General features: G+C 46.4%; 1 protein-coding gene and 1 long non-coding RNA gene across 2 annotated transcripts in view; one reads left to right on the forward strand and one right to left on the reverse strand.

Annotated features, from left to right (window-relative positions):
* Positions 1–2,301: 2,301 nt before the first annotated feature.
* On the reverse strand, positions 2,302–6,486 carry LOC142830413 (uncharacterized). The gene is made up of 3 exons (XR_012905631.2): positions 6,341–6,486; positions 5,359–5,455; positions 2,302–2,927 (listed from the first exon to the last, which is right to left on the reverse strand). It is a non-coding gene; the product is annotated as an uncharacterized LOC142830413 (long non-coding RNA).
* Positions 6,487–6,645: 159 nt separating this feature from the next.
* Positions 6,646–22,101, forward strand: part of TNKS2 (tankyrase 2) — an 89,906-nt gene continuing 74,450 nt past the window's right edge. Inside the window, exons 1-4 of the mRNA XM_075935130.2 lie at positions 6,646–7,011; positions 13,427–13,651; positions 15,309–15,404; positions 16,036–16,072. Coding sequence (XP_075791245.2) covers positions 6,813–7,011; positions 13,427–13,651; positions 15,309–15,404; positions 16,036–16,072 — 557 coding nt within the window. The 5' untranslated portion in view covers positions 6,646–6,812. The remainder of the gene's footprint in view (positions 7,012–13,426; positions 13,652–15,308; positions 15,405–16,035; positions 16,073–22,101) is intronic.

Consider the following 22,101-nt stretch of genomic DNA (forward strand, 5'->3'; position numbering starts at 1 on the left):
AAGAGCAAGCTTGAGGGAGATGTTAAGGGACTTATCCACCTCTAACTCTCAGTGATCTCAGAGAGAGCTGAGGATGTTCGGCACCTTGCAGGAATATTTAGCACTTTGAAGAATCACATTCCTAGCATGAAAGAATGTTAACCTTATTTCCCCCACTTCAGTTTGGCCCTGAAGTCCACAGAGCCCTGTGAGCTATAGATCAGTTCCATGTTCTATATGGTACAGAGCCATCCTGAAACCTGGAGCCAAACTAAGTATTTTTTGTTTAGTGTAATGATGTGGGCTTGTTGAAATGGTCTTTCTTTAGATCCTCAAAGACATAATGTATTTTAAATCCATGTCAATTTTCTAATTTATTTCTATTTTTTTCATTATTTCAGAATCCCTTCCAGTAATAAAAGAAACATAGTAGATTATAAATTGTATGGTACTGAGATCTCTCTTTGGTTTTAAGTGCCATCTTATGACTTTGTGGGATAAGATATATATCCTGTTGAAGAAGCAAAATGCAGGACAATGTAGCACTTCAAAGACTAACAAGATGGTTTATTAGATGATGAGCTTTCGTGGGCCAGACCCACTTCCTCAGATCAAATAGTGGAAGAAAATAGTCACAACCATATACAGGCAGTCCCCGAGTTACGCGGATCCGACTTATGTCGGATCCGCAGTTACGAACGGGGATTTCTCGCCCCGGAGAACTGGAGCAGCGGGACGCCTGGTCCCACCGCCCGCCTTCTCCGGGGCAAGAAAAGCTGCTCCCCATCTCCCTGGTCTGCTGGCAGAGCCAGCAGACCAGGGAGATGGGAGCAAAGCGGGGGAGCACTGGGGGCCGGACCCACGGCCGCTTCCAGATCAGCTGGAAGCGCCACGGGTCCAGCCGGGTGCTCCGCCGCTCTGCTCAGCGTCTCCCTGGTCTGCAGACCAGGGAGACGCTGAGCAAAGCCGCGGAGGACCCGGGCCGGACCGCGGCACTGATCTGGAAGAGCCACGGTTCGGCCCGGGTCCTCCGCCGCTTTGCTCCACGTCACCCTGGTCTGCTGGGGGGGGGGGCAGCTAGTGCCCCCCCAGCAGACCAGGGAGACATGGAGCAAAGCTGGGGGCCTGTGGTAGAGCAGGTGGGGCACTGCCGATTGGGTCCGCAGCACCGCTCCTTAGCGCTACTGGACCAAGCCAGCAGCACCCCAGCTGCTCTGCCCCAGGCGTCCCAAAGTCAGCCGCTGCTGAAACTGACCAGCGGCTGACTACAGGAAGCCCGAGGCAGAGTTGCTCTGCCCTGGGCTTCCTGGAATCAGCTGCTGATCAGTTTCAGCAGCAGCTGACTTGGGGACGCCTGGGGTTCTTACCTTGAATCTGTATGTAAGTGGAACTGGTGTCCAGATTCAGCCGCTGTTGAAACTGATCAGTTTCAGCAGCGGCTGATGCCAGTTCCGACTTACATACAGATTCAACTTAAGAACAAACCTACAGTCCCTATCTTGTACGTAACCCGGGGACTGCCTGTATACCAAAGGATACAATTAAAAAAAATGAACACATATGAAAAGGACAAATCACATTTCAGAATTGGAGGGGGATGTGGGGGGAGGGGGGAGGAAGGAAGGTAAGTGTCTGTGAATTGATATTAGAGGTGGGGAGAGTGGGATGTTCGTGAGTTAATGGTATTAGAGGTGATAATTGGGGAAGCTATCTTGGTAATGGGTAAGATAGTTTGAGTGTTTGTTCATTCCTTTTTGGAGGGTGTCGAATTTTAACATGAATGACAGTTCAGAGGATTCCCTTTCAAGTGCAGATGTAAAAGGTCTTTGTAGCAGAATGCAGGTGGTTAAGTCATCGAGAGAGTGTCCTTTCTGGTTAAAATGGCAAGAAACTGTTTTTTCTTTGTGATCTTGTCTGATATCTGTTTTGTGGGCATTAATCCTTTGGCGAAGTGTCTGAGACGTTTCTCCAATGTACATAGCAGACGGACACTTTCGGCACATGATAGCATAGATTATATTTCTGGATGCGCAGGAATGTGTGTTCTTGATCTTATAACTCACTTGGTTAGGTCTAATAATGGTATCAACAGAATGAATATGTGGACAAAGCTGGCAACGGGGTTTGTTACAAGAGAAGGTACCAGGGTTGGTATTAGTGTGGTATGTCCTGTGGTTGTTGGTAAGAATCATCTTGAGGTTAGGTGGTTGTCTATAGGAGACTATGGGTCTGTCTCCCAGAGCTTCTTGGAGTATGGTATCCTGTTCCAGTATAGTATCCTGTTCCAGTATAGGCTGTAGTTTATTGATAATGTGTTGGACAGGTTTAAGTTGGGGGTTGTAGGTGATGACAAGTGGTGTTCTATTGTTGGTTTTCTTGGGTCTGTCTTGAAGTAGATGGTTTCTAGGTATTCGTCTGGTTCTTTCAATTTGCTTTTTTATTTCTCCGGGTGGGTAGTTGAGGTTTATAAATGCCTGGTAGAGATCCTGAAGCTTCTAGTCTCTATCAGTGGGATTAGAGCAGATGCGGTTGTATCGAAGGCCTTGGTTATAGACGATGGATCATGTGGTGTGTTCTGGATGGGAGCTGGAAGCATTTAGGTAACTGTATGAGTCGGTGGGTTTTCTGTAGAGAGTGGTGTCTAATTTTCCATTGTTGATTTGTACTGTGGTGTCCAGGAAGTGGATCTCTCATGTAGAATGGTCCAGGCTGAGGTTGATGGTGGGGTGTAGGTTGTTGAAATCTCTGTGGAATATCTCCAGTGTTTCTTGGCTATGCGTCCAGATCATAAAGACATCGTCGATGTACCATAGGTAGAGAAGGGGTGAAAGGGGACGGGAGTTGAGGAAACGTTGTTCTAGGTCAGCCATAAAGATGTTAGCATACTGTGGGGCCATGCGTGTACCCATGGCTGTGCCGCTGATCTGGAGGTATAAGTTGTTCTCAAACTGGAAATAATTGTGGGTGAGAACAAAGTTACATAGGTCTGCTATCAGGTTGGCAGTAGTGTCCTCTGGGATAGTGTTTCTAATTGCTTGTAATCGCAATGGCCCCACAGTATGCTAACACTCAGAACACTCAAACAATCTTACCCATTACCAAGATAGCTTCCCCAATTATCACCTCTAATACCATTAACTCACAAACATCCCACTCTCCCCACCTCTAGTATCATCAATTCAGACACTTACCTTCCTTCCTCTCCCCCCCCCTCCTCCCCCAGCATTCCCCTCCTGTTCTGAAATGTGATTTGTCCTTTTCATGTGTCTGTCTGTGTCTGTGTCTACATTGCACCTGAAGCTTGAAATAAGCCACGCAATTTGAGCTTTGCAAATTGCATCGCTTATTTCAAGTCAATTTTGAAATCACTTATTTTGAAATTTGGCAGTTTACACAGTACTTTTCAAAATAAATCACTATTCCAAAATGTCTCTTACTCCTCATGGAATGAGGTTTACAGGGATGTTGGAATAGCGAGCCTGTTAGATTTCAAAATAACGGGTTCACTCAAAAGCCGCAGAATACCTCCGGTATCCTGAAATAGCACTGCAGTGTAGACATAGCGTCTTTCACTTTCTCTAGACTTCAGTGGGAGCTGCTGGAAGCTTGGCACTTTTAAAAATCAAGTGACCTGGATGCCTAAATTACAGGGGGCTCATAAGTGTCCTATAGTTAAAACACCTGCAAACTTTCTATTTAAGAATACAGATGTAAGAATGTAGCTGTGTAAATGTGTAACAATAAGCATGAGCTTATTAGTTACCCAAATGGCTACACCCAGTTCCTGGTCTGGTTCTCAGGATACAGAGGCAGCAGCATGGGACAGCAGGTGGAAGCCAGTACATGTGGGGAGCCAACTTAAAAGCTGGGTCTCGGCACATGCCAGTTCCTAGGGAGCTGGCTGCCCTCCCCTCCATGTAACTGCTGAAATCAGCAGTTACTTGGTTAATCAGTTACACACATTTTAACATCCCTATTTTAAGAGTCACCTTTACAAAACGCTGTGCAATCCACACACCTATGAAGATTGCAATGGAAACTGGTAGACTACTTAAAGGATATGCATAGAATATCTGATGGGAAAATCAGAACAATCTGACAAGTGTCCTAAAGATATAAGTTCTCCAAAACCAGATCTGATTATTAAAATTACTCTGATTCTTTTTACCCTAAAATGTCAAGAGAATGGGAGACTGCAGAGTGTGCATGTAGAAAATCTGGCCTGAATTTCCCGCTTAAATTTCAACAAAGGTGAGAGTTTGGTTTAATAAAACTTATTCTTCAAGAAAGCAAAGTCTCATTCCTGAAAGAGAGAACATGTCGACACTATGAACTTTGGGCTTGAATAAATATACTAGTTAATGCACTACAAAGGCAATTTCCCCCACCTTTTGATATTCTCATTCCCACATCAAATGCTATGAATCGGATAAATAGAGCCTTATTTATTTGGCTTAATTAACACTAGTTCTATAATTGACAAGTAACTGTTTTTGCTGGATTCTGTAATTTCCATTCCAACTCATCTAATGAAGTGCATTTTACCCACAAAATCCTATGACCTAATATAATTGTTAGGCTCTAGGGACAGGTCTACACTAGGAAATTATTTTGAAATAACTATATTTGAAATAAATCCCAAATTAACAAAATCGAAATAGCATGGCCTGAGTTTGGGGAAGCTGCAAAATTAGTCTGAGGCAGGCTCCTTTATTGTGAATGCGCTACCTCAACTTAAGAGTCCCAGGAAGCACTGGGGAGTAATTACTTTGAATTACTTGGGGGAGTGGTCATTTCAAAATAGCAGTGAAGTGTTCACACTAACACTATTTTGAAATAACTATTTCAAAATAAGTGTTATTCCCTGAGGAAAGCAGGAGTTATTTTGAAATAACCAGCCCATTACTTTGAAATAATGGGCTTGGTAGTGTGGATGCTCTGCTTGTTATTTTGAAATAAGGGGAGTTAGGCCAGGACTAAGATGTCACAGGACTGCTTGTTATTTTTAAAAAGTTACAGAATACCATGGCTACCCCCCTGAAACTTTTTAGCTCACAATTGTTTAGGAGGAGCTCAAAGACAGACTGATGAACTGACCTGTCCATAGAGGGCTTGTCACTTGACACTAATGTCCCAGGTAAACAGTGAAGGCACTAGTTTGCCACAGAAATTCTCCAAGGATACTCCCAAGTACAGGCATAAGAATGACCTTAGCAATGAAGGCAAGTCTAGATCAGCTACTGCCTTAGAGCCACAAGCCCTTGAGTTTGGCTCTTCTTCTTACCTGTCTCCTCACCATCCATTTTGCCAACTGACTTAGTCACTTTGCATTGCAAAGTAGTGTGATTACTTTTATCCATATGGCCTCTTTGGACTTACCAGAAAACTATGGGCAGCATTCACATACAAATTATAAACCTGGCATACTTCTGACCATACATGCCTTGGTGCTTTGTGAACAGACTCACAAGGGACTCTGTGGGATTTAAGAGCAAAGATGATGCAGGGATTTAGCCAGGAAAAATGTAACTAGAACCCTGACTTCCACTTCACTCATCACAGCTGATACCCAGCCACATCTGTAGGGCAGGGTACAAATTAGGGAGGTTAAAAATGCAGTTAATTGGGATCAGCGGGGGACTCAGAGCCCCGCTCCCCCTGATCCTGGGCTCCATGCTATGATGCATGCTTCTAGGAGCCCAGGGCCAGCTGGACACTCCCAGCTGGTCCCGGGGCTCTCCTCTGCATTTCTTGGGGCACCCACACCATCCCACCAACTGAGCTAAGTTACACTGAGCTCAATGCAATGGTAGGGTTGCCAGGTTTTGAACCAGACAGTCTGGTATTTGAGCTTTCAGCACAGGAAACAAATTGAGAAAATACTGGACATATAAATGTCTGGTATTTTCTAATTAAGTAAGTTTTATTATTAAAATAAAAATATCAGTATGTAGTTGCATACTGCCTGGACGGTAGACACGCTCAGGCTGTGTAAGCATGTCTACCAGCCAGGCAGTACACAACTACACAGTCGAGAAGAGGAGGGTGGGGGTGGGATAGAATCTCAGACCGGACTTGACAGTGCGCCCTGCCGGACCGTGCACTGGATGGGCAGCACCCCAGGATCTGAGAGCACCTGGGCCAGCTCCACTCCCCGCTGGCCAGTCCCCCCACCCCTCACAGCCAGCCCAGCTCCCCACCGGCAGTCTCCCCCTCCCCCAGCCTCGCTCCTGGCCAGTCCCACCCCCCCATCCGAGATCAACGGTGTCTGGTATTTTTTTGAAATCATCTGGTAACTCTACGTAGTGGCGCAGCTGTATCCGCCGCCCCCCCCCCCCAACACACAACCGCTGATTCTCGCCTGGGGAAGCTCCAGGCTGCGTGGAGGCAGCGGGCAGATCTCCTGAGCCGCGAGCCCAGCACAGCAGGAGGCGCTGCATCGCCCTGTCTTCAGGAGCGAGATCCCCCCCCCCCCCCCACCACTGGGCTCTCTCACGCAAGTTCAACCAGCCCAGCCTATCGCCACTCCCACTACGCACGCGCGGAGGAGGGGGGGGGGAGAGAGAAATTATCGCCTCGCGCAGGCGCACAGAGCAACACGCGTTCTCTGTGCATGGTCCAATGGCGGCGCTTGTCCTTACTGCGCATGCTCTGCATGCCGCACAATCAGGCGCTCCCCGGTGGCGGCCGTACGGCGCGCCGTGCCTAGCAGCTGGGGGTGGGGGAGAGTGGCCGCTGCTTCCGTCTCTAGCCGAGCGTGTTGGGAGCCGGGGCCATGGCGGGGGGCCGCCTGTGACCCCCGAAGCGCTGCAGCGGCTGGGGAGGGGAGCGCTATGGCCGGGCGGCGCGGCATGGGCGCGGCCGGCCCCTTGGAGGCGCCGGGCTGCGGGCCCGCGGCGGAGCCGACCCGGGAGCTGTTCGAGGCCTGCAGGAACGGGGACGTGGAGCGAGTCAAGCGGCTGGTGCGGCCCGAGAACGTGAACAGCAGGGACACGGCGGGCAGGAAGTCCAGCCCCTTGCACTTCGCCGCAGGTACCGAGCGCACGGCTGCTCTGGTGGGCCCGGGCCTGCGTGGGAGCGAGCGCGCTCCGGCTGCCCCGAGGATCCCGCCCTTGGCCCCCTTAAGAGCTTCGTGTGGCGGGGCTTCGCTAGCTGCCAGTGGCCGGCCGTACGGGCTCCTGGTTCCGCACAGCCTGTCTCCATTGGAGGGGCCGTGTCTGTGCTCTAGTGACGGGCCTTGGGGGTTTCTGCCCTGTCCCCCTTCACTTGTGCCCTCGCCAGCCTGGCGATCCGCCCTGCTTGCCGGGCGCCGAACACCGTTTGCGGGTTGTGAGTTGAAGGGAGGATACGGCCGCTGACTAGGTGGAATAACCTCTGAATAAGGTGCTGGGCCTGGACTGGAGATTTGGGTTCAGGTCTAGGCTGTGTTTCCCAGACGTCCTGTGATCTTTGACAAGTCCTTTGAATCTCGAGTCGTGCTGGTTCCCTTCGTGTAAAACTGACGTCACTGTTTACAAAAATGTGAGGAGAGACTTTATGTACTATATTGAGTAGGGTATGTAAGTGTCTAGACTGAGAGTTAAGGGAAGAATTACCTTATCTCATGTTGATTTTAAAGTAGTTACTGAAATTTGACAGTTGATCCTCTTGTATCTCTTCAGGAACAGACCTGGCTATAGGTGAGCTGTCCATATACTTGTGTTGACTCTTTGCTTGCACATTACAACTCATTTTTAGAGAGATATGCTCATTCTGGAAATGGTACAAAATGTGATAGCCCATTGTTTGCTTAACGTAGGTCATTATGGATATATAGCCTTGCTGTTCCACTTTTGGTTCAGGTTATCCATTGACAGGGCTTGACAAGTGGCAGCGAGTCCCGCTCGCAAGCTGCATGGTTAATAGAAGCCTGCTGAAGGCATTTCTTCTCATATTCATAGGCCTTTGTGGGGTTAGCCATAGTTTTCTGAAATTCTCTTGCGGGATAGCTTGGTTCCAATGGACCTGTGAAACAGTTTATCTGTTAAAGTGAAGCTTATGAACGCATGAGACAACTTTAATAAGCTATGGAACTCCTGATGCTTTCAAAACCTAACGACCAAATTCACTACTTTCAGTGACTTTTTTCCTCAATAAGATCTTTGCACCTACAATTGATTGACAAAGTCAAATTCCTTTGTTAGCCTGTCAAGTTGTTTCTACTACAAGCTTGAAAGAGACTTTTCTATTTTAATTATTGAAGGGACACTTGCAGTATAGTCCCTCTAAGTGCCTTCATAAGAATAACCTTTTTCAGTATTGCACAATAGAACTTTCAAGGTCTGAATAACCTTTAAAAAAATCACACTACTTCTATAGGATTGGATTCCAAATAGAAACAGACATATTTGAGGTGGTGTGTGTGCAGTTACATAGCAAAGATATTGACAGTAGTGAGTTCCATATTCCTCCCTTTGCTTCCTGAACACAGTTACTAATGTCTCCCTTCCTAAAACTTCAGGATCTTTCTGGCAGACACAAAGACTTGTTAGCCTCTCCTGAAAAGATATATATCTGCCTTCCCTTGGATGGAACTTTTCTACTATGAATGGAAAATGAAAAAAGAGTACAGTCGTAGCAAACTTTTTGTTGTTGTTCCATTATGTGAATAAGTGATACTTTGTCTTCTAACTCTGGAGGATTACCAGATTACTGATAATAGGAGACTACCAGGAAGTGGTAACAAAGAATTTGTGCTGTAGTTTGCACAGCAGAACCACTGTTAGAGAGCCTAGGCATGCACACCTTTGTATTTATGTATGTACTGGGAAATCTTTTTTGTTCAGGTTAATTCAGTTCTGGAGAAATGTGCTTATCCTGTAGATTTTTGTTTTGTAAGAAGTGATGCCACAATAAGAGGGAACTTGTGGTCCTTTTTTTCCTTGTATTGTCACTAGGGGTGAAAGTGAGTAGTCGAGTACTCAGCTATTCGCTTCCCCTGCCCCTTGCTGCCTCTGTATCAGAGGCAGTGGGGGGGAACAGGAGCCAGTGCTGGGGGTGAGCCAGCTTAAAAGCCAGCTGCCTCATGCCCCTACTGCAGGCATGTCCAAAGTCCGGCCCGCGGGCCAATTGCGGCCCGTGTTCCGGTTTAATATGGCCCCACAGGTAATTTGGCAATATCTATCTTTTATGGCCCCCAATGAATCCATATGTATTGAGATGAATACATTGTAAAATCTCAGTTAATGTCAGTTGGTCTAAATCAGTTATAAATATATTTGGACACAACATGTATACTTGGTGTTATGTTCCTGTTCATATTTTTTGAACTTAAAAGTTGACAGACAACCTTTATTACCAATAATATGTAATGTACTTTACAATGTTCCTGACATATATTTCAGCTTCCTGGATTTTTTTTCATCTGGCCTTCAGATATGAAAGGCAGAGTGATTTAACACCTGTTTAGATTTGTCATCCATGTGACGAAATGAAAAGTATGCCATTTGCAATAAACTTTGCATAAAATAGTTAATTTGCATTTAATTTTAATGGTTCAAAGAATGTCAGGCAAAATGGTCGGCCCTCACGCTTGTTCACTTCATCAAATCTGGCCCTCTTTGAAAAAAGTTTGGGCACCCCTGCCCTACTGATTCCTTTATCAGAGACAGCAGCAGGGAGGGTGGGTAGGGGAGGCTGCCACAAAGCAGCCTCTTCTGGTGGCAGGCAGAGGTTGCTCTGGCAGCATCGCCTCTCCGCAGGGGGTTCCAGTAGGGAACTGGGCCCCCCCGTGGACAGGGTCTGCTGCTGTGAAACAGCCCCTGGCTGTAGCAGCCCGGGCTGACTGTGGACAGGGATTGCTGCTGGAGCAGCCTCTGACTGTGGCCAGCTCAGGATACCAGGAACAGGGGCTGCTGGACCCAACACGAGCTGGAACCTGGTGGCCTTACTGCATTTAAAATGCAGAGCCGTAGCATCCGATTCTTAGACCTACCTGGCTGCGGCTCTGCCTTTTAAATGTAGTAAGAGTCTGATGACTTTTACTACACTTAAAATGCAGAGTAGCAGACATCTTGGAGCTGGCATGAGCCAGGACTGAACAGTCCGGCTCATGCCGGCTCTGTGAGATACCCTCTCTGCAACTCGGTAGAACGCCTCCCCTTATTGACCAATCATGTGGTCGATATCAACTACACGATTAGCCAAATACCCACTCCTTAACATCCTTAATTGTTACTCTGTCTTATGCTGCACATTTAATTCCCTCTCTCATTCCTTAAATAAAGAACTTCTGTTCTTCCTCCTGGTCTAACTTAGGACTCATCTAGACTACATGGAACGGTCAAAAGAATATATGCAAATTCTGCGGGAATTTGCGTCTCTTCTTTCGATCGCACTTTCGAAAGCAGAGCTTTCAAAAGTGAAAGTAATTAAGATGCAGCTTTTTCGATGAATCCCCCACCCCTTGTCAAAAAGCAGCATAAACCTCCGCTTTCAAAAGTGCGATCAGAAGAAGATATGCAAATTCCCACATATCTTCTTTCGACCCGTCCCTGTAGTCTAGATGAGCATTTAGAGTTGACTTTACTAACTGAAATGGGTTGAGCGGGAACTGGTTGTTTTCACACATGCTGCTATCTGGAAACAATCTGGGGATATTGGTGAAGATTAATGTTGAAGTTTCTTAATGCTGTTGCACATATGAGATGAACCTGTGACCGTTTGTATTGAAACTTAAGTCAAGAGTCTCTCAGTGCTTGCACAATAAAGTAGGCGTGTGATCAAGTCCAACCCACAAAAGTTAGGGGTATGTGGCTATGTCTGTGTTACAGAAGCACAGCTATGGCCACAATTCATCACCGCTTGTTTTGGTGATGGAAGTGTTTTTCTGTCACAGTAGTCTAATTCACTTATCTAATTCACTTATCTGACTTTTTCACTCCCCTAAACAATGTTCCAAGTCAACCAGAATTCTAGGTGTAGACCAGATCTAGGATGGTGTGTAGGCAAGCAACTCTTATTGCCATCAGTGTGGCAGAAAATGCCACAAAAATTCAAGGGGTTTGTAGTAGTCAGGAAGCCCTACTTAGGAGCTAAAATTTCTCTGCAAAACTTAACAAGAAAAATATGAGGAATAGATGTACTTTATTAACTCTTTGGAGAAGGGATTGCCTTTTTCTTCTGTGTTTGTACTAGGGATGTAATAGTGTCCATGGGTTCCCAAACTGGGGGGCATGTGAAGAAATTCCAGGGCGGGCGCAAGGCGAACCAGCCTCTTCCCCCCAGTCAAGCCCCCCTCTAAGTTTTGCTGCTATTTTTGTTTTTCGGCCCCAGTCAGTTCTTTCTTTTTTTCCCTCAAGAAGTTTTGCTGCTATGGGAAGGGGCATGAGGGTTTCTCAAAAATCAAAAAGGGGGCGTAATGCCGAAAAGTTTGGTAATCACGGAGGGTCGATTAACCGATAAGCAAAAGCTTATAGGTTAATGCTATGGACTACATGCATTCCCTCCTCCTCCCCCCACTTGCCAGTAAATTTTTTAGCAAGCTGGGCAGTAGCCTGGCTCAGTCCTGGCTCATGCTGGGTCCAGGACCTACCCCTACTGCAGCTCTGCATTTAAAGTGCATTATCATCTGGCTGGGCAGGCAGCCAGGCTCAGTTCTAGCTGCACTGGTCTGGGAACTCAGAACACCCTTATCCATTGGCTACTGCCATCCCATACTGCTTCCTTTTTATCAGCAGCAACAGCATAGGGCGACAGTCAGCTGGTCTGAGAGGGGAGCTGGTTTTTAAACTGGCTCCTCTTGCATATCAGCTCCCGCCTGGCATGCCATGCTGCTCTGATACAGAGGCAGTAGTGCGGAGTGGCAGAGGGTTCCTCTGGAGTGAGGCCAGCGCACACTGGCTGCCAGCCCTGCCCCCCAGGGACTATAGAATAGTCAACTAAACTGATAAGAATTCACGAGGTTACTCAACTATTCAATTAACCGATATTTAACATCCCTAGTTTGTACAGCAGCCAGTACAGTGGTAGCCTGTTCATGACTATGCTCCTAGATCAGTGGTTCTCAAACTTTTTTTTTGTAGACCACTTGAAAATTGCTGAGGATCTTGGCAGACCACTTAATGATCTTTACAAATGTTTGTACCATTAGCTAACTATTGAAAAGAGTTTTGGATAAAAGCATTGCATAAAAAAAGTTTTTTGTTCAAATAAAAGCATACAACTCCTATTTTAACATTAGTATTCTTTTCTAATGCCTATTTTTGTGAGAAGTCAGGGAAGTCAGATGTAATGTTTGTCAGCTTTAGCCTTAGGTCAAGATCAGCATTCGTGCTCTTTTGTATTTGAATATGAGGGCAGTAATTGATGAAAATCCTGTCCCGCGCAGGTATGTCATAGCAAGTAGCAAAAGAGAAAACACTGCTTTGTCTGCAAGTTCTGGGTATTTTCCAGTTCTTTGAACCCAAAACTCAATCAGGGAATGTCTTTTAAATTCTGAGTATGTTTCATCACAAGAAAGCTCCAACAAACACTCTTGTGCCTTATTGGAGAAACCAGAGGGCAGTTTGCTAATTGCAATCCTGAAAGGATTACATATCCCAGATGTTGGTTCAGTTTCTGCTGCAAAGTAATCATCAAATTGTTGCTGAAGAGCAACAAGATGTTTTTCAATGTGTCTTTTTTATTTTGTCAAGAACCAGTTCATTTTCAGACAGAAAATATTCTAATGTTGGAATCTGAGAGGAATCTGTCAGCAAAGCACCTGAATGTTGTGGTCCACAGATCAGTTTGAGAACCTATGTCCTAGATGATACAAATAAAAACTAACCCAACTCCTAGAGAGGACACAGGAGTCTTTTTCAGTGACTATACATAATTATTGTTAGAACTGATGAGAGGCAAGGGAATTCTGATAGAAATCAGGTTAAAATTTGGAGGAAAGTCCAGGAAGTAAGTCAAAAAGTCTGAATAAGACCTCATAAAAGTGGACCAGGGAAGATCCTCACTCAGCTGTTGTCATTAGCTGTATAATACAGTTGATGCATGCCCTACTGGGAGCAGAAAGATGTACTTAATCTGTCATAAAGGCTCTATTTAGTTGTAAATCAGCATGTTTTAATTGTTATATCAACCAATGAGAACAAATCTTTCTTTAGGCAATAACTGAAGTACAAATGGGAAAGTTAATTTAAATTGAGGTTTTCCACTTGGTGATTTAAATCCTCATTGAAATCAATATACCTTGCTCACTTGGGTTTTTGGTTTATCAAAAAACAACAAAACCCACAACGTACATAACTTCTTTAGAGTTAAAGGTGATCCTAAAATACTTTCAGGGCCTTCATAGACATCATCACTCGGGGAGAGGCTGTATTATGTTTCCCTCTTTAAAAGTCTCTTAAATTTTAATTATGGCCTTTTTCTGATAATGCCTAGTGGTTTATACAGTCTTTTTGTTTATTTTTAGGTTTTGGTCGGAAGGATGTAGTTGAATATCTGCTTCAGAGTGGTGCCAATGTACATGCACGAGATGATGGGGGTCTCATTCCTCTTCATAATGCTTGTTCTTTTGGTCATGTGGAGGTTGTCAATCTTCTTTTGCATCATGGTGCAGATCCTAATGCTCGGGATAACTGGAACTATACTCCTCTACATGAAGCTGCCATTAAGGGGAAGATTGACGTATGCATAGGTAATTTAATTAGATTTTCCCCCTCCTCTGACTTGTTGACACATACTATAAGTTACAGAAATGCAAAAATCCCCGTTACCTTTCATGTTTTTTCCATCTTGTGTAGAGGAGGAGTGGAAAGGTAGTCATATTTTAGTGTAGTATTTTGACCAATTAATTAACATAAATAATTTGTTCTGGTCTGTTGTGTTTCTGCCCCACACTAAATTAGTCAGAGGCATAAGTTTTCACCAAGCACAATAGATTAAATTGAATTTGGTTTTAACTAGGGATGTTAACATGTACATGGTTAGCTGATGAGTCTGGGCCCGCCAGAGGCAGCTGAGAGGTGGAGGTGAGGGGAGGAGGCAGGAGCCAGTACACATGGGGAGCCAGCTTTTAAGCCGGTTCCATGTTTGTAGGGGCTCCCATGGAGTAGCCCCCACTGCTGCCTCTGATACAGACACAGCAGTGCAGGGTGGGGGAAGAGGTGGCTCTATGGGCATTACCTGCCCCATGTGTAAATGTGCATGGCTGACAGGGTGGTTCCCTGAAACGCGTCAGCCCACAGGCACCAATACCACCCTGCCCTGGGCTGCATCCTAGCCTCCTCTCTGTCACTCGCCCCCACTTCCCCGGTTTGTGGTCTGCCTGGGCACACGGCGGCTCCTTCTTTCTCGGCCTCTGAGGAGCTCTTGCCAGTCAGGCTGTGGTCCATGGTGTCTTTGTGACTCGGTGGCTCTAAGTCCCGATCACCTATGTCCCTCTCCAGGTCTGCCCTTCTCTGCACTGGGTGGCCCTTTTAAATGGGCCTGCTGCTGCCAAGGACGTCCCGGTGCACGGCATCAGGGCCTTGGGGCATGCCGACGTGCCCTGCTCCGTCCCCTACCCCTTCCTAAAGTGGCCGCATATTAGCAGCCTTGTTCCAGCCGTGTATGTGCCACGTCTTTCTGCAGGTGGGCTCTCACGCTTTCTGGGAAGCCGGTTGGGGTGAGTACGGCCTGAGTGCGGGTCGCCCCAGACCCATCACGCACACATTTTAACATTTGCAGTTTTAACTAGGCAGTTATTCGAGTCTTAAAGAGTATTAAACAGTTAGTAAAGTGGTCAAGAATTTAAATATGTGTTTGAGTCCTTATCTCCCAGTTGTCTTGTCCAGTTTGACAGAGGAGGTTCTGATAAGTTTACTTTCACATAAGAGCATGTCTGACTCTGACATTCAGGGATATTAGTTTTGACTATTAATAATTTACAGAGCTGAATTAGGTGGCCTTAACATATGCAAGGTTTGGGCAAGAGAATTGAAAGACTCACTAACTGGGCATTTCTGTTAATGGGTTCTGTAGGTTTCTCAAAGTGGCAGCGGGCCTGCTTTGAGAGAGCCACTTGGGGGCACACAATGCTTAGTTTACCTGAAGTAGCCACAGAGCCTCGCAGCACCCTTCGGGTCCAGTTCACTGTTTCCAGCTAATGGGAGCCACAGGAAACTCACCTTCTATAGGGTGATCTAGTTTCTATGGGAGTTGTTTCTAAGGTTACCAACCCTCCTTGTCCTGGAGCCTCCAGGAATTAAGATTAATATTTAATGTAAGATTGTCATATGATGAAACATCCAGGATATTTTCAACCAAAGTTGTCAGCCCTAGTTGTTTCAATTAAAATGTTTTCTATTTTATAGTACTGTTGCAGCATGGTGCTGAACCGGCCATCCGTAACACAGATGGAAGGACTGCTTTGGATTTAGCAGACCCATCTGCAAAAGCAGTGCTGACTGGTAAGTGGTGGATTTTTTTAATCTGTAAGGGTGTATCTGCACCACAGGGTTTAACTTGAAATAAGCTATACAAATTGATCTATGTCAATTGCGTATCTTATTTCTAAATAGCTTATTTTGCAATAGAGAGCGACTACACAGCATTTATTTCAAAATAGAGCACTCTTCCTCCAACTTACCTTACTCCTCATGCAATGAGGCTTACAAGAGTGGGAGTAAAAAGTCCTCTGGCTTGACAGTATTTTGACACTATTTCAAAATAACTGCCTGCTGTGTCGACACAGACTAAGTTATTTAGAATAGCGCTAGTTATTTCCAAATAGTGTTGCAGTGTAGATGTACCCTAACTGATAGATTTTTTTTTTAACTACCATTTCTCCTGTTTCAAAAGTAGTATGGTTTTCTGAGTTTTTAAATATTAATGTAATTTCTGTTTATTTGTGGCCAGACCCCAACTATAACTGACAATTTCAAGAGCACAGAGCTAATTGTTTAAAAGGGGAAATAGACAGTCTATTTTTGGTCTCTAAATTCTGGAAGAATGATATAAGAAGAAAACTTTAGATCATAAAAAACTTTCATCCATGAATTACTGTTTTTGATAAAGAAATATTGTTCTCTTCACTTTCAGGTGAATACAAAAAGGATGAACTCTTAGAAAGTGCCAGGTATGTATTAATGTGGAAAACAATTTGCATTAACTTTGAGATTGTCCAAGAAAATAGTTATTTTTTTTTTTGTGAAATTTAAGAAAATAATTGTCAAAATCCTTTAAATGTGTAATATATGGAATAGTTAATGTTGGCAAAAATAGACATAAATCCACTAGCGGATGTACCTGGCGTTTCTCAGGGCCTTAACTGTAGTGGTGGTTGGGGTTTGTTTTTGTAAATAAAAAGGAAAATATGCATGCTTTATTTACATGATTATAATGGATAGGGGGCTCAGAGAAGGGGGTTCAAAGTGTGGGGGTGCAGGAGTGAAAGCAGGGAGTGGGAGCTGGAGGCAGAACTTATCAGAGTTGCCTGGGGTAGTGAGGGTGGCACTGCTTGGTAGCAGCCCATCATGAGGAGGCAAGGCTATGGGAGCCAGTCCTGTCCTACAGCCTCCCCCCCCCACCCATTTCCTGCAGCCTGTCCTGGGGGAGGGAGAGGGTTTGAGGGCCAACCAGCAGGACGTCCATGGGGAGGCAGGCTCCAGGGACCAATCCAGGCTTCCAGAGACCCTCCATGGCCTGAAGGCTGTCAGAGGGTGAAAGTCCTGGGACTGGCTCCAGCCTCCAGTGCCTGTGTCCTGCGGCGGGGGAAAGGGGGGCGGGGAGCAAGACTCCAAGGGGCTGCCTCACAGCCTGCAGGCTCTCTGTGAGGGGGATGAATAGGTTCTGGGGACTGCCTGCGGCCTGCAGGCTCTGGAGGCCAATCCAGGGATCCAACAGCCCTCCCCTGGCCTGCAGCTTGTGGAGGGGGCGGACTGCAGCCAAGTGCTGAGAGTGGGTGAAAGGGGGACCTACCAGTGTGCTGGCAGGCAAGATGACAGATCCCAGCCCTGCTGGCCACTCCCTTGATGTTGTATGGCTGCCGCTAGTGGACTGTCTTTAGGATATCTCTTCCATTCAGGCACTCTGGCCCAGTGTATTCTCTCATTGCATCTCTCTGAACAGCCCTTCCATTTCCATATTATGGAAAAACAGTCCTTTTCCTGGGGCTTCCGGTTCTCCTGGCACAACCAAACCCTGATATTGCTTTTGTAGGAGAAGAGGAAGCAGTATACCAGATATGGCCCATTCAGGAGGATTTCCTGGGGGGAAAAATGGACTCGTAGACAGACACATAGACATATGTGCTCTAAAATCATATATATCTGAGAATGATATAGAGCTTTTCAGGAAAAAATACAAAGTAAGGTTATGGTAAATTCACTATTCGTAGTCATATCTATTGTCAGTTGTAGTATTATGGCCTCCATAATGTCTGTTCTTCTTTGAGTGCTTACTCGTGTCATTTCCATTCTAGGTATACATGTACCTATGTGTGTGGTTGTTGGAAAAGTTTGTCTTTTGCAGCATCTGTAGGGTCAGGTATGGTGCCCTTGTGGATGCTTCACTCATGCATTGGTTTATCAGGTGCCACCAGACCTACAGCCTCTCAGTTGCTTCTTATTACCCATGGTGGTTAATTGGAGCTCCTTTCCTTGCATAGGAAGGGCTAGCAGTTTCGTCACTTCTGACTTCAAGCCTTAGGCCCTTGTAAATAACTTGTAATCATGTTAAGTGAAGTTAAAGTTCAATCGTGGACTTTGCCCCAGGTGGGACATACCCGTCTCCGAAATTTAAACCCTGCATGGACTATAACAGTCCTATGCCTGTGAGTGACTACCCTAGCAGCTGCCTCACATGCTTGTGTGAAAGACAAGTATTGTATTTGTAAAAACTTTCGACTCAGGACTCAGAATGTGATATTGTTTGAGGTCTTTCCTCATTGACTGCCCTCCAACTGGCTTCTGAGCCATCCCAAAAGGTCCTCTGGGAGCCAGATCCGGCCCTCCAAGCGGGCTGATCCCTGTCACACCCCCACCCCCAGGCCAATCAGGGCTTGGGGGCGGGAGGGAAAGCACATGATGTTTCCTCCGCCCTGCCAGGAGCACGTGGCTCCTAGCAAGTCAGTAGGAGACTTCGTGTGCTCCCTCACCCCCAAGGCCTGATTGGCCTGGGAGCAGGAGGAGCATGCAAAGTTTCCTCTGCCCTGCCCCTACCCTACGAGGAGCATGTGGCACTTAGAAGCACCACGCGCTTCCTGCAGGGTAGGAGGAGGCTTCACGAGCTCCCCCGCCCCCAGGCCGATCAGGGCTTAGGGGCAGGAGAGCATGCATGCTCCTGGCAGGGCGGAGGAAACTTCATGCACTTCCCTCTGCTCCCGGACCCCAATTGGCCTGACAGGGCTGGAGGAGCCTTCGCTTGCTCCCAACACCTGATTGGCCTGGGGGGGGGGGGAGAAGGGGAAGTGCGTGAAGTCTCCTTCCACTGCCAGGGGCATGGGCACCTAGGGGGAACCTCTGTGGGGGACAAAGGTGCTTCCCTACCCCCAGACAAATCATGGTTTGTGGGTGGGGAAGCAGGGAAGTATCTTGCCCCGCCACATTTTTGAAGTGGCAAAAGATTATTGCCCACCCGTGCACTTGCTGATATTCTTCCTACTGCCCCTGATCATCATATTGGTTCCCCCAGAACTAAGGATGTTAATGGTTAACCAATTAAATGGGATTTTACATTCTGATGTAGAATCGGTCCTCCCGAACTGATCAGTCACTGGTCCTCACACTTCAAGGCTATGTCTACACTGGCAGCTTCTTGCGCAAGAACATCTTGTGCAAGTGTTCTTGTGCAAGAAGTCTTGCACAAGAAAACGTCCACACTGCCATATGGGAGCTGTGCTTTTGCGCAAGAGCGCCCATGGCAGTGTGGATGCTCTCTTGCGCATGAAAGCTTTGATGGCCATTTTAGCCAAAGGGCTTTCTTGCGCAAGAAGTCCCTGCCAAGCGTCCACACTGCCCTCTTGCGCAAGAGCTCCTGCGCAAGAGGGCTTACACCTGTTAAAAAAGAGTGTAGCTCTTGTGCAAGGAGCCTTCTCTTACCGCGCCGTACTGTAAATTTACTTGCGCAAGAGCGGGCGGGCAGTGTGGATGCTGTGCAGATTCTTACGCAAGAATGGCCGTACTTGCGCAAGAAGCCGCGAGTGTAGACATAGCCCAAGCGTTGGTCTCCTGCAGTATTGGTCAGCAAGCAAACACAGGTGTTGATGGACCTACCATGATCACCATAAGGGGAGTCCTCCAAAAGGCAGTTCAACCCTTTACCCAGACTCGATCAGCATTATTGGGCCCCAGAAGCCACATTAACATCCACAGTGGCAGCATGGCCAGTGGCTAAGTGTAGTGGCCCCACTGGATTGTGTGGAGCATGCCAGTGATGCTGATGCTCCCTTTGCATCATTTATCTGCTGCCAGCTTGGCTTGGTGCATGAAATGTGCTTGGAGGTTGGAGTAGAGGAGACAATGCCCACCCCAAAACTCCCTACCTCCACAGGGGATGATGTCCCAATGAGTCCCTGCAGTGGTAGAATCATCGTCTTCATCCCTGGATAGATGGTTTGTTGGACCTTCAAGGGCCAGCCTTCCAGACAGCTTTAAGGATCGTCTGGCCCTGCTTGAGTGTCTGAGTATTTGGGCATAGAGGTGGAGGAGATGGCTGAGCAAGCAGATACTTTGTTCAGCATACTCTCAGTCTCTACCCAACCAGTGTTACGCTACCAGTGCATAATAGAGTTGTGAAAATTGCCAAAGCCATCTAGCAAACGTGGCTGGCTATCCATCACTCCCACCTCTAGAAGGGCTGAAAAGAAGCACTTCATACCAGCCACAGGGTTTGAGTACCAATATATATACACTCACCTCCTGGTTCAATACTTGTCTCAGCCATCAAGAAGGACAAGCAGAGTCACATCAGTTCAGCTCCCAAAAATAGAGGCCAGCTTTTTGGGGCGGAAAATTTATTCAACAGCCAGCCTGCAATTCCAGGTGACAAACCACCAGGCCCACTTGGGCAGGTGCAATTTTAACTTCTTTGAGAGATGTCCCTGTGGTCGGTGTGCCGCCACCAAGCCTTCAGTTGGAGTCTTCAGAGCATTGTCCCTGTGGCCGCACATGTGCGCACCTCCAGCTGCGTGCTCCTACTGTGCAAGCATTGCACATGCATAAATCCACCTTTCCCCTCTGTTCCTCCTTTACCTTGGAAGCATATAGCCCCTAAAGGAGACCTTATACTATTAGGAGGGTTGACACCTGGTAAGGAGTAGCAAAGTCTTACACAATCTGAAATCCAGTGGCAGAGTCTCTGAGTTGAAATGGTTTGGCCTTTATTGTGGTTTGTTGGTGAGGTCTAGAAGAGGACCTAAATGGTCTTGTGTGTTGTAAATAGAAAGAAAGTGCTCTGTGTAAGTCAAGTGTGTGCAACTTAGATTCAAAGGAGTTAGCGTGAGATTTGGGGAAGAAAGTCAAGAGATGTATGGTCTGATTGAAGTGAAAGGATGACCATATCTTGGGTAAAAACTTGGGGTGGGTGCATAAGGTCATCTGGCCTTTTAAAAATTGGTGTAAGGGGAGTCCACAATGAGAGCTACAACTTCTCCCACCTGTCTATCCAACAAATTGGCTTTGAGAACAGAAGTTTTCATAGAAAGGTGCAAAAGAGCAAGTGGCCATTGGCTCAAATGGGGGCCGAGTGAGGGCATTTAAAACCAGGTGGAGGTTCCAACGTTGTACTGGTGGAACCACATCTGGATAAAATGCTTGCAGGCCTTTGAGGAACTTCTTAGTGAGAGCATGTGCAAATATTGGAGTATCATCTATTTTAAAGGCGGGATGCAGAGAGAAAATTTCTTCGTAGTTTAAAGGACTGCTTCTTGGAGCAGCTAACTCTGGAACCCACAAGGGGACAGGCAATTCTTGATTCAGTCCTAAGTGGAGTGCAGGATCTGGTCCAAGAGGTAAATATAACTGGATTGCTTGGAAATAGTGACCATAATGTAATAAAACTTAACATCCTTGTGGTGGGAAAAACACCTCGGGGGCCCAACACTGTGGCATTTAATTTCAGAAAGGGAAACTACACAAAAACGAAAAGGCACAGAGACAAAAGTAAAATCCCTGCAAGCTCAATGGAAACTTTTGGTGTGTTGTAAGCAAAACTCGTGAAGTCATTCTGCCGCTCTACTCTGCACTAGTTAGGCCTCAGCTGGAGTTCTGTCCAGTTCTGGGTGCCACATTTCAAGAAAGATGTGGAGAAATTGGAAAGGGTACACAGAAGAGCGACAAGAATGATTAAAGTTCTAGAGAACATGACCTATGAAGCCAGGCTTCGTGAACTGGGCTTGTTTAGTTTGGAAAAAAGAAGATTAAGGGGGGACATGATAGCGGTTTTCAAATATCTAAAAGGGTGTCACAAGGAGGAAGGAGAAAATTTGTTCCTCTTGGTTTCTGAGGACAGGACAAGGAGTAATGGGCTTAAAGTGCAGCAGGGGAGGTTTAGATTGGACATTAGGAAAAAATTCCTAACTGTCAGGGTGGTCAAATATTGGAATAAATTGCCAAGGGAGGTGGTGGAATCTCCCTCTCTGAAGATATTTAAGAACAGGTTAGATAGACATCTGTCAGGGATGGTGTAGATGGAGCTTGGTCCTGCCTTGAGGGTGGGGGGCTGGACTCGATGACCTCTTGAGGTCCCTTCCAGTCCTATGATTCTATGATTATAGAAGCCCAGCTTAAATGTATATCCCAAATTAAAAATATAGTAAGAGAACCAAAAAGTGCATGGCTTAACAACCAACTAAAAGAAGCAGTGAGAGATAGACAGCTTTTAAAAAGTGGAAGTAAAATCCTAGTGAGGAAAATAGGAGCATAAACCCTGTTAAATTAAGTGTAAAAATCATATATATAGTAGCTCAATGTCTGTGACTCTGTAACTCTGAAATGCTGGCTATTCCTTCTGGGGGGCGCTGTTGCCTCCCTGGCTGTTCCCTCTGGGCGGCGCTGTTGCCTGAGTCACGTCCTTCGCCTCCTGCCGTGGCGCTCGGCTGACTTCTGCGACGCTCAGCCGTGCCGCCGCGGGGGAGCAAGCGGCCTTTTGGTGCTGCATGGGGAGCGC

Source organism: Pelodiscus sinensis, chromosome 8 (genome assembly GCF_052426305.1).
Source record: "Pelodiscus sinensis isolate ZL-2025 chromosome 8, ASM5242630v1, whole genome shotgun sequence".
Classification (NCBI taxonomy): domain Eukaryota; kingdom Metazoa; phylum Chordata; order Testudines; family Trionychidae; genus Pelodiscus; species Pelodiscus sinensis.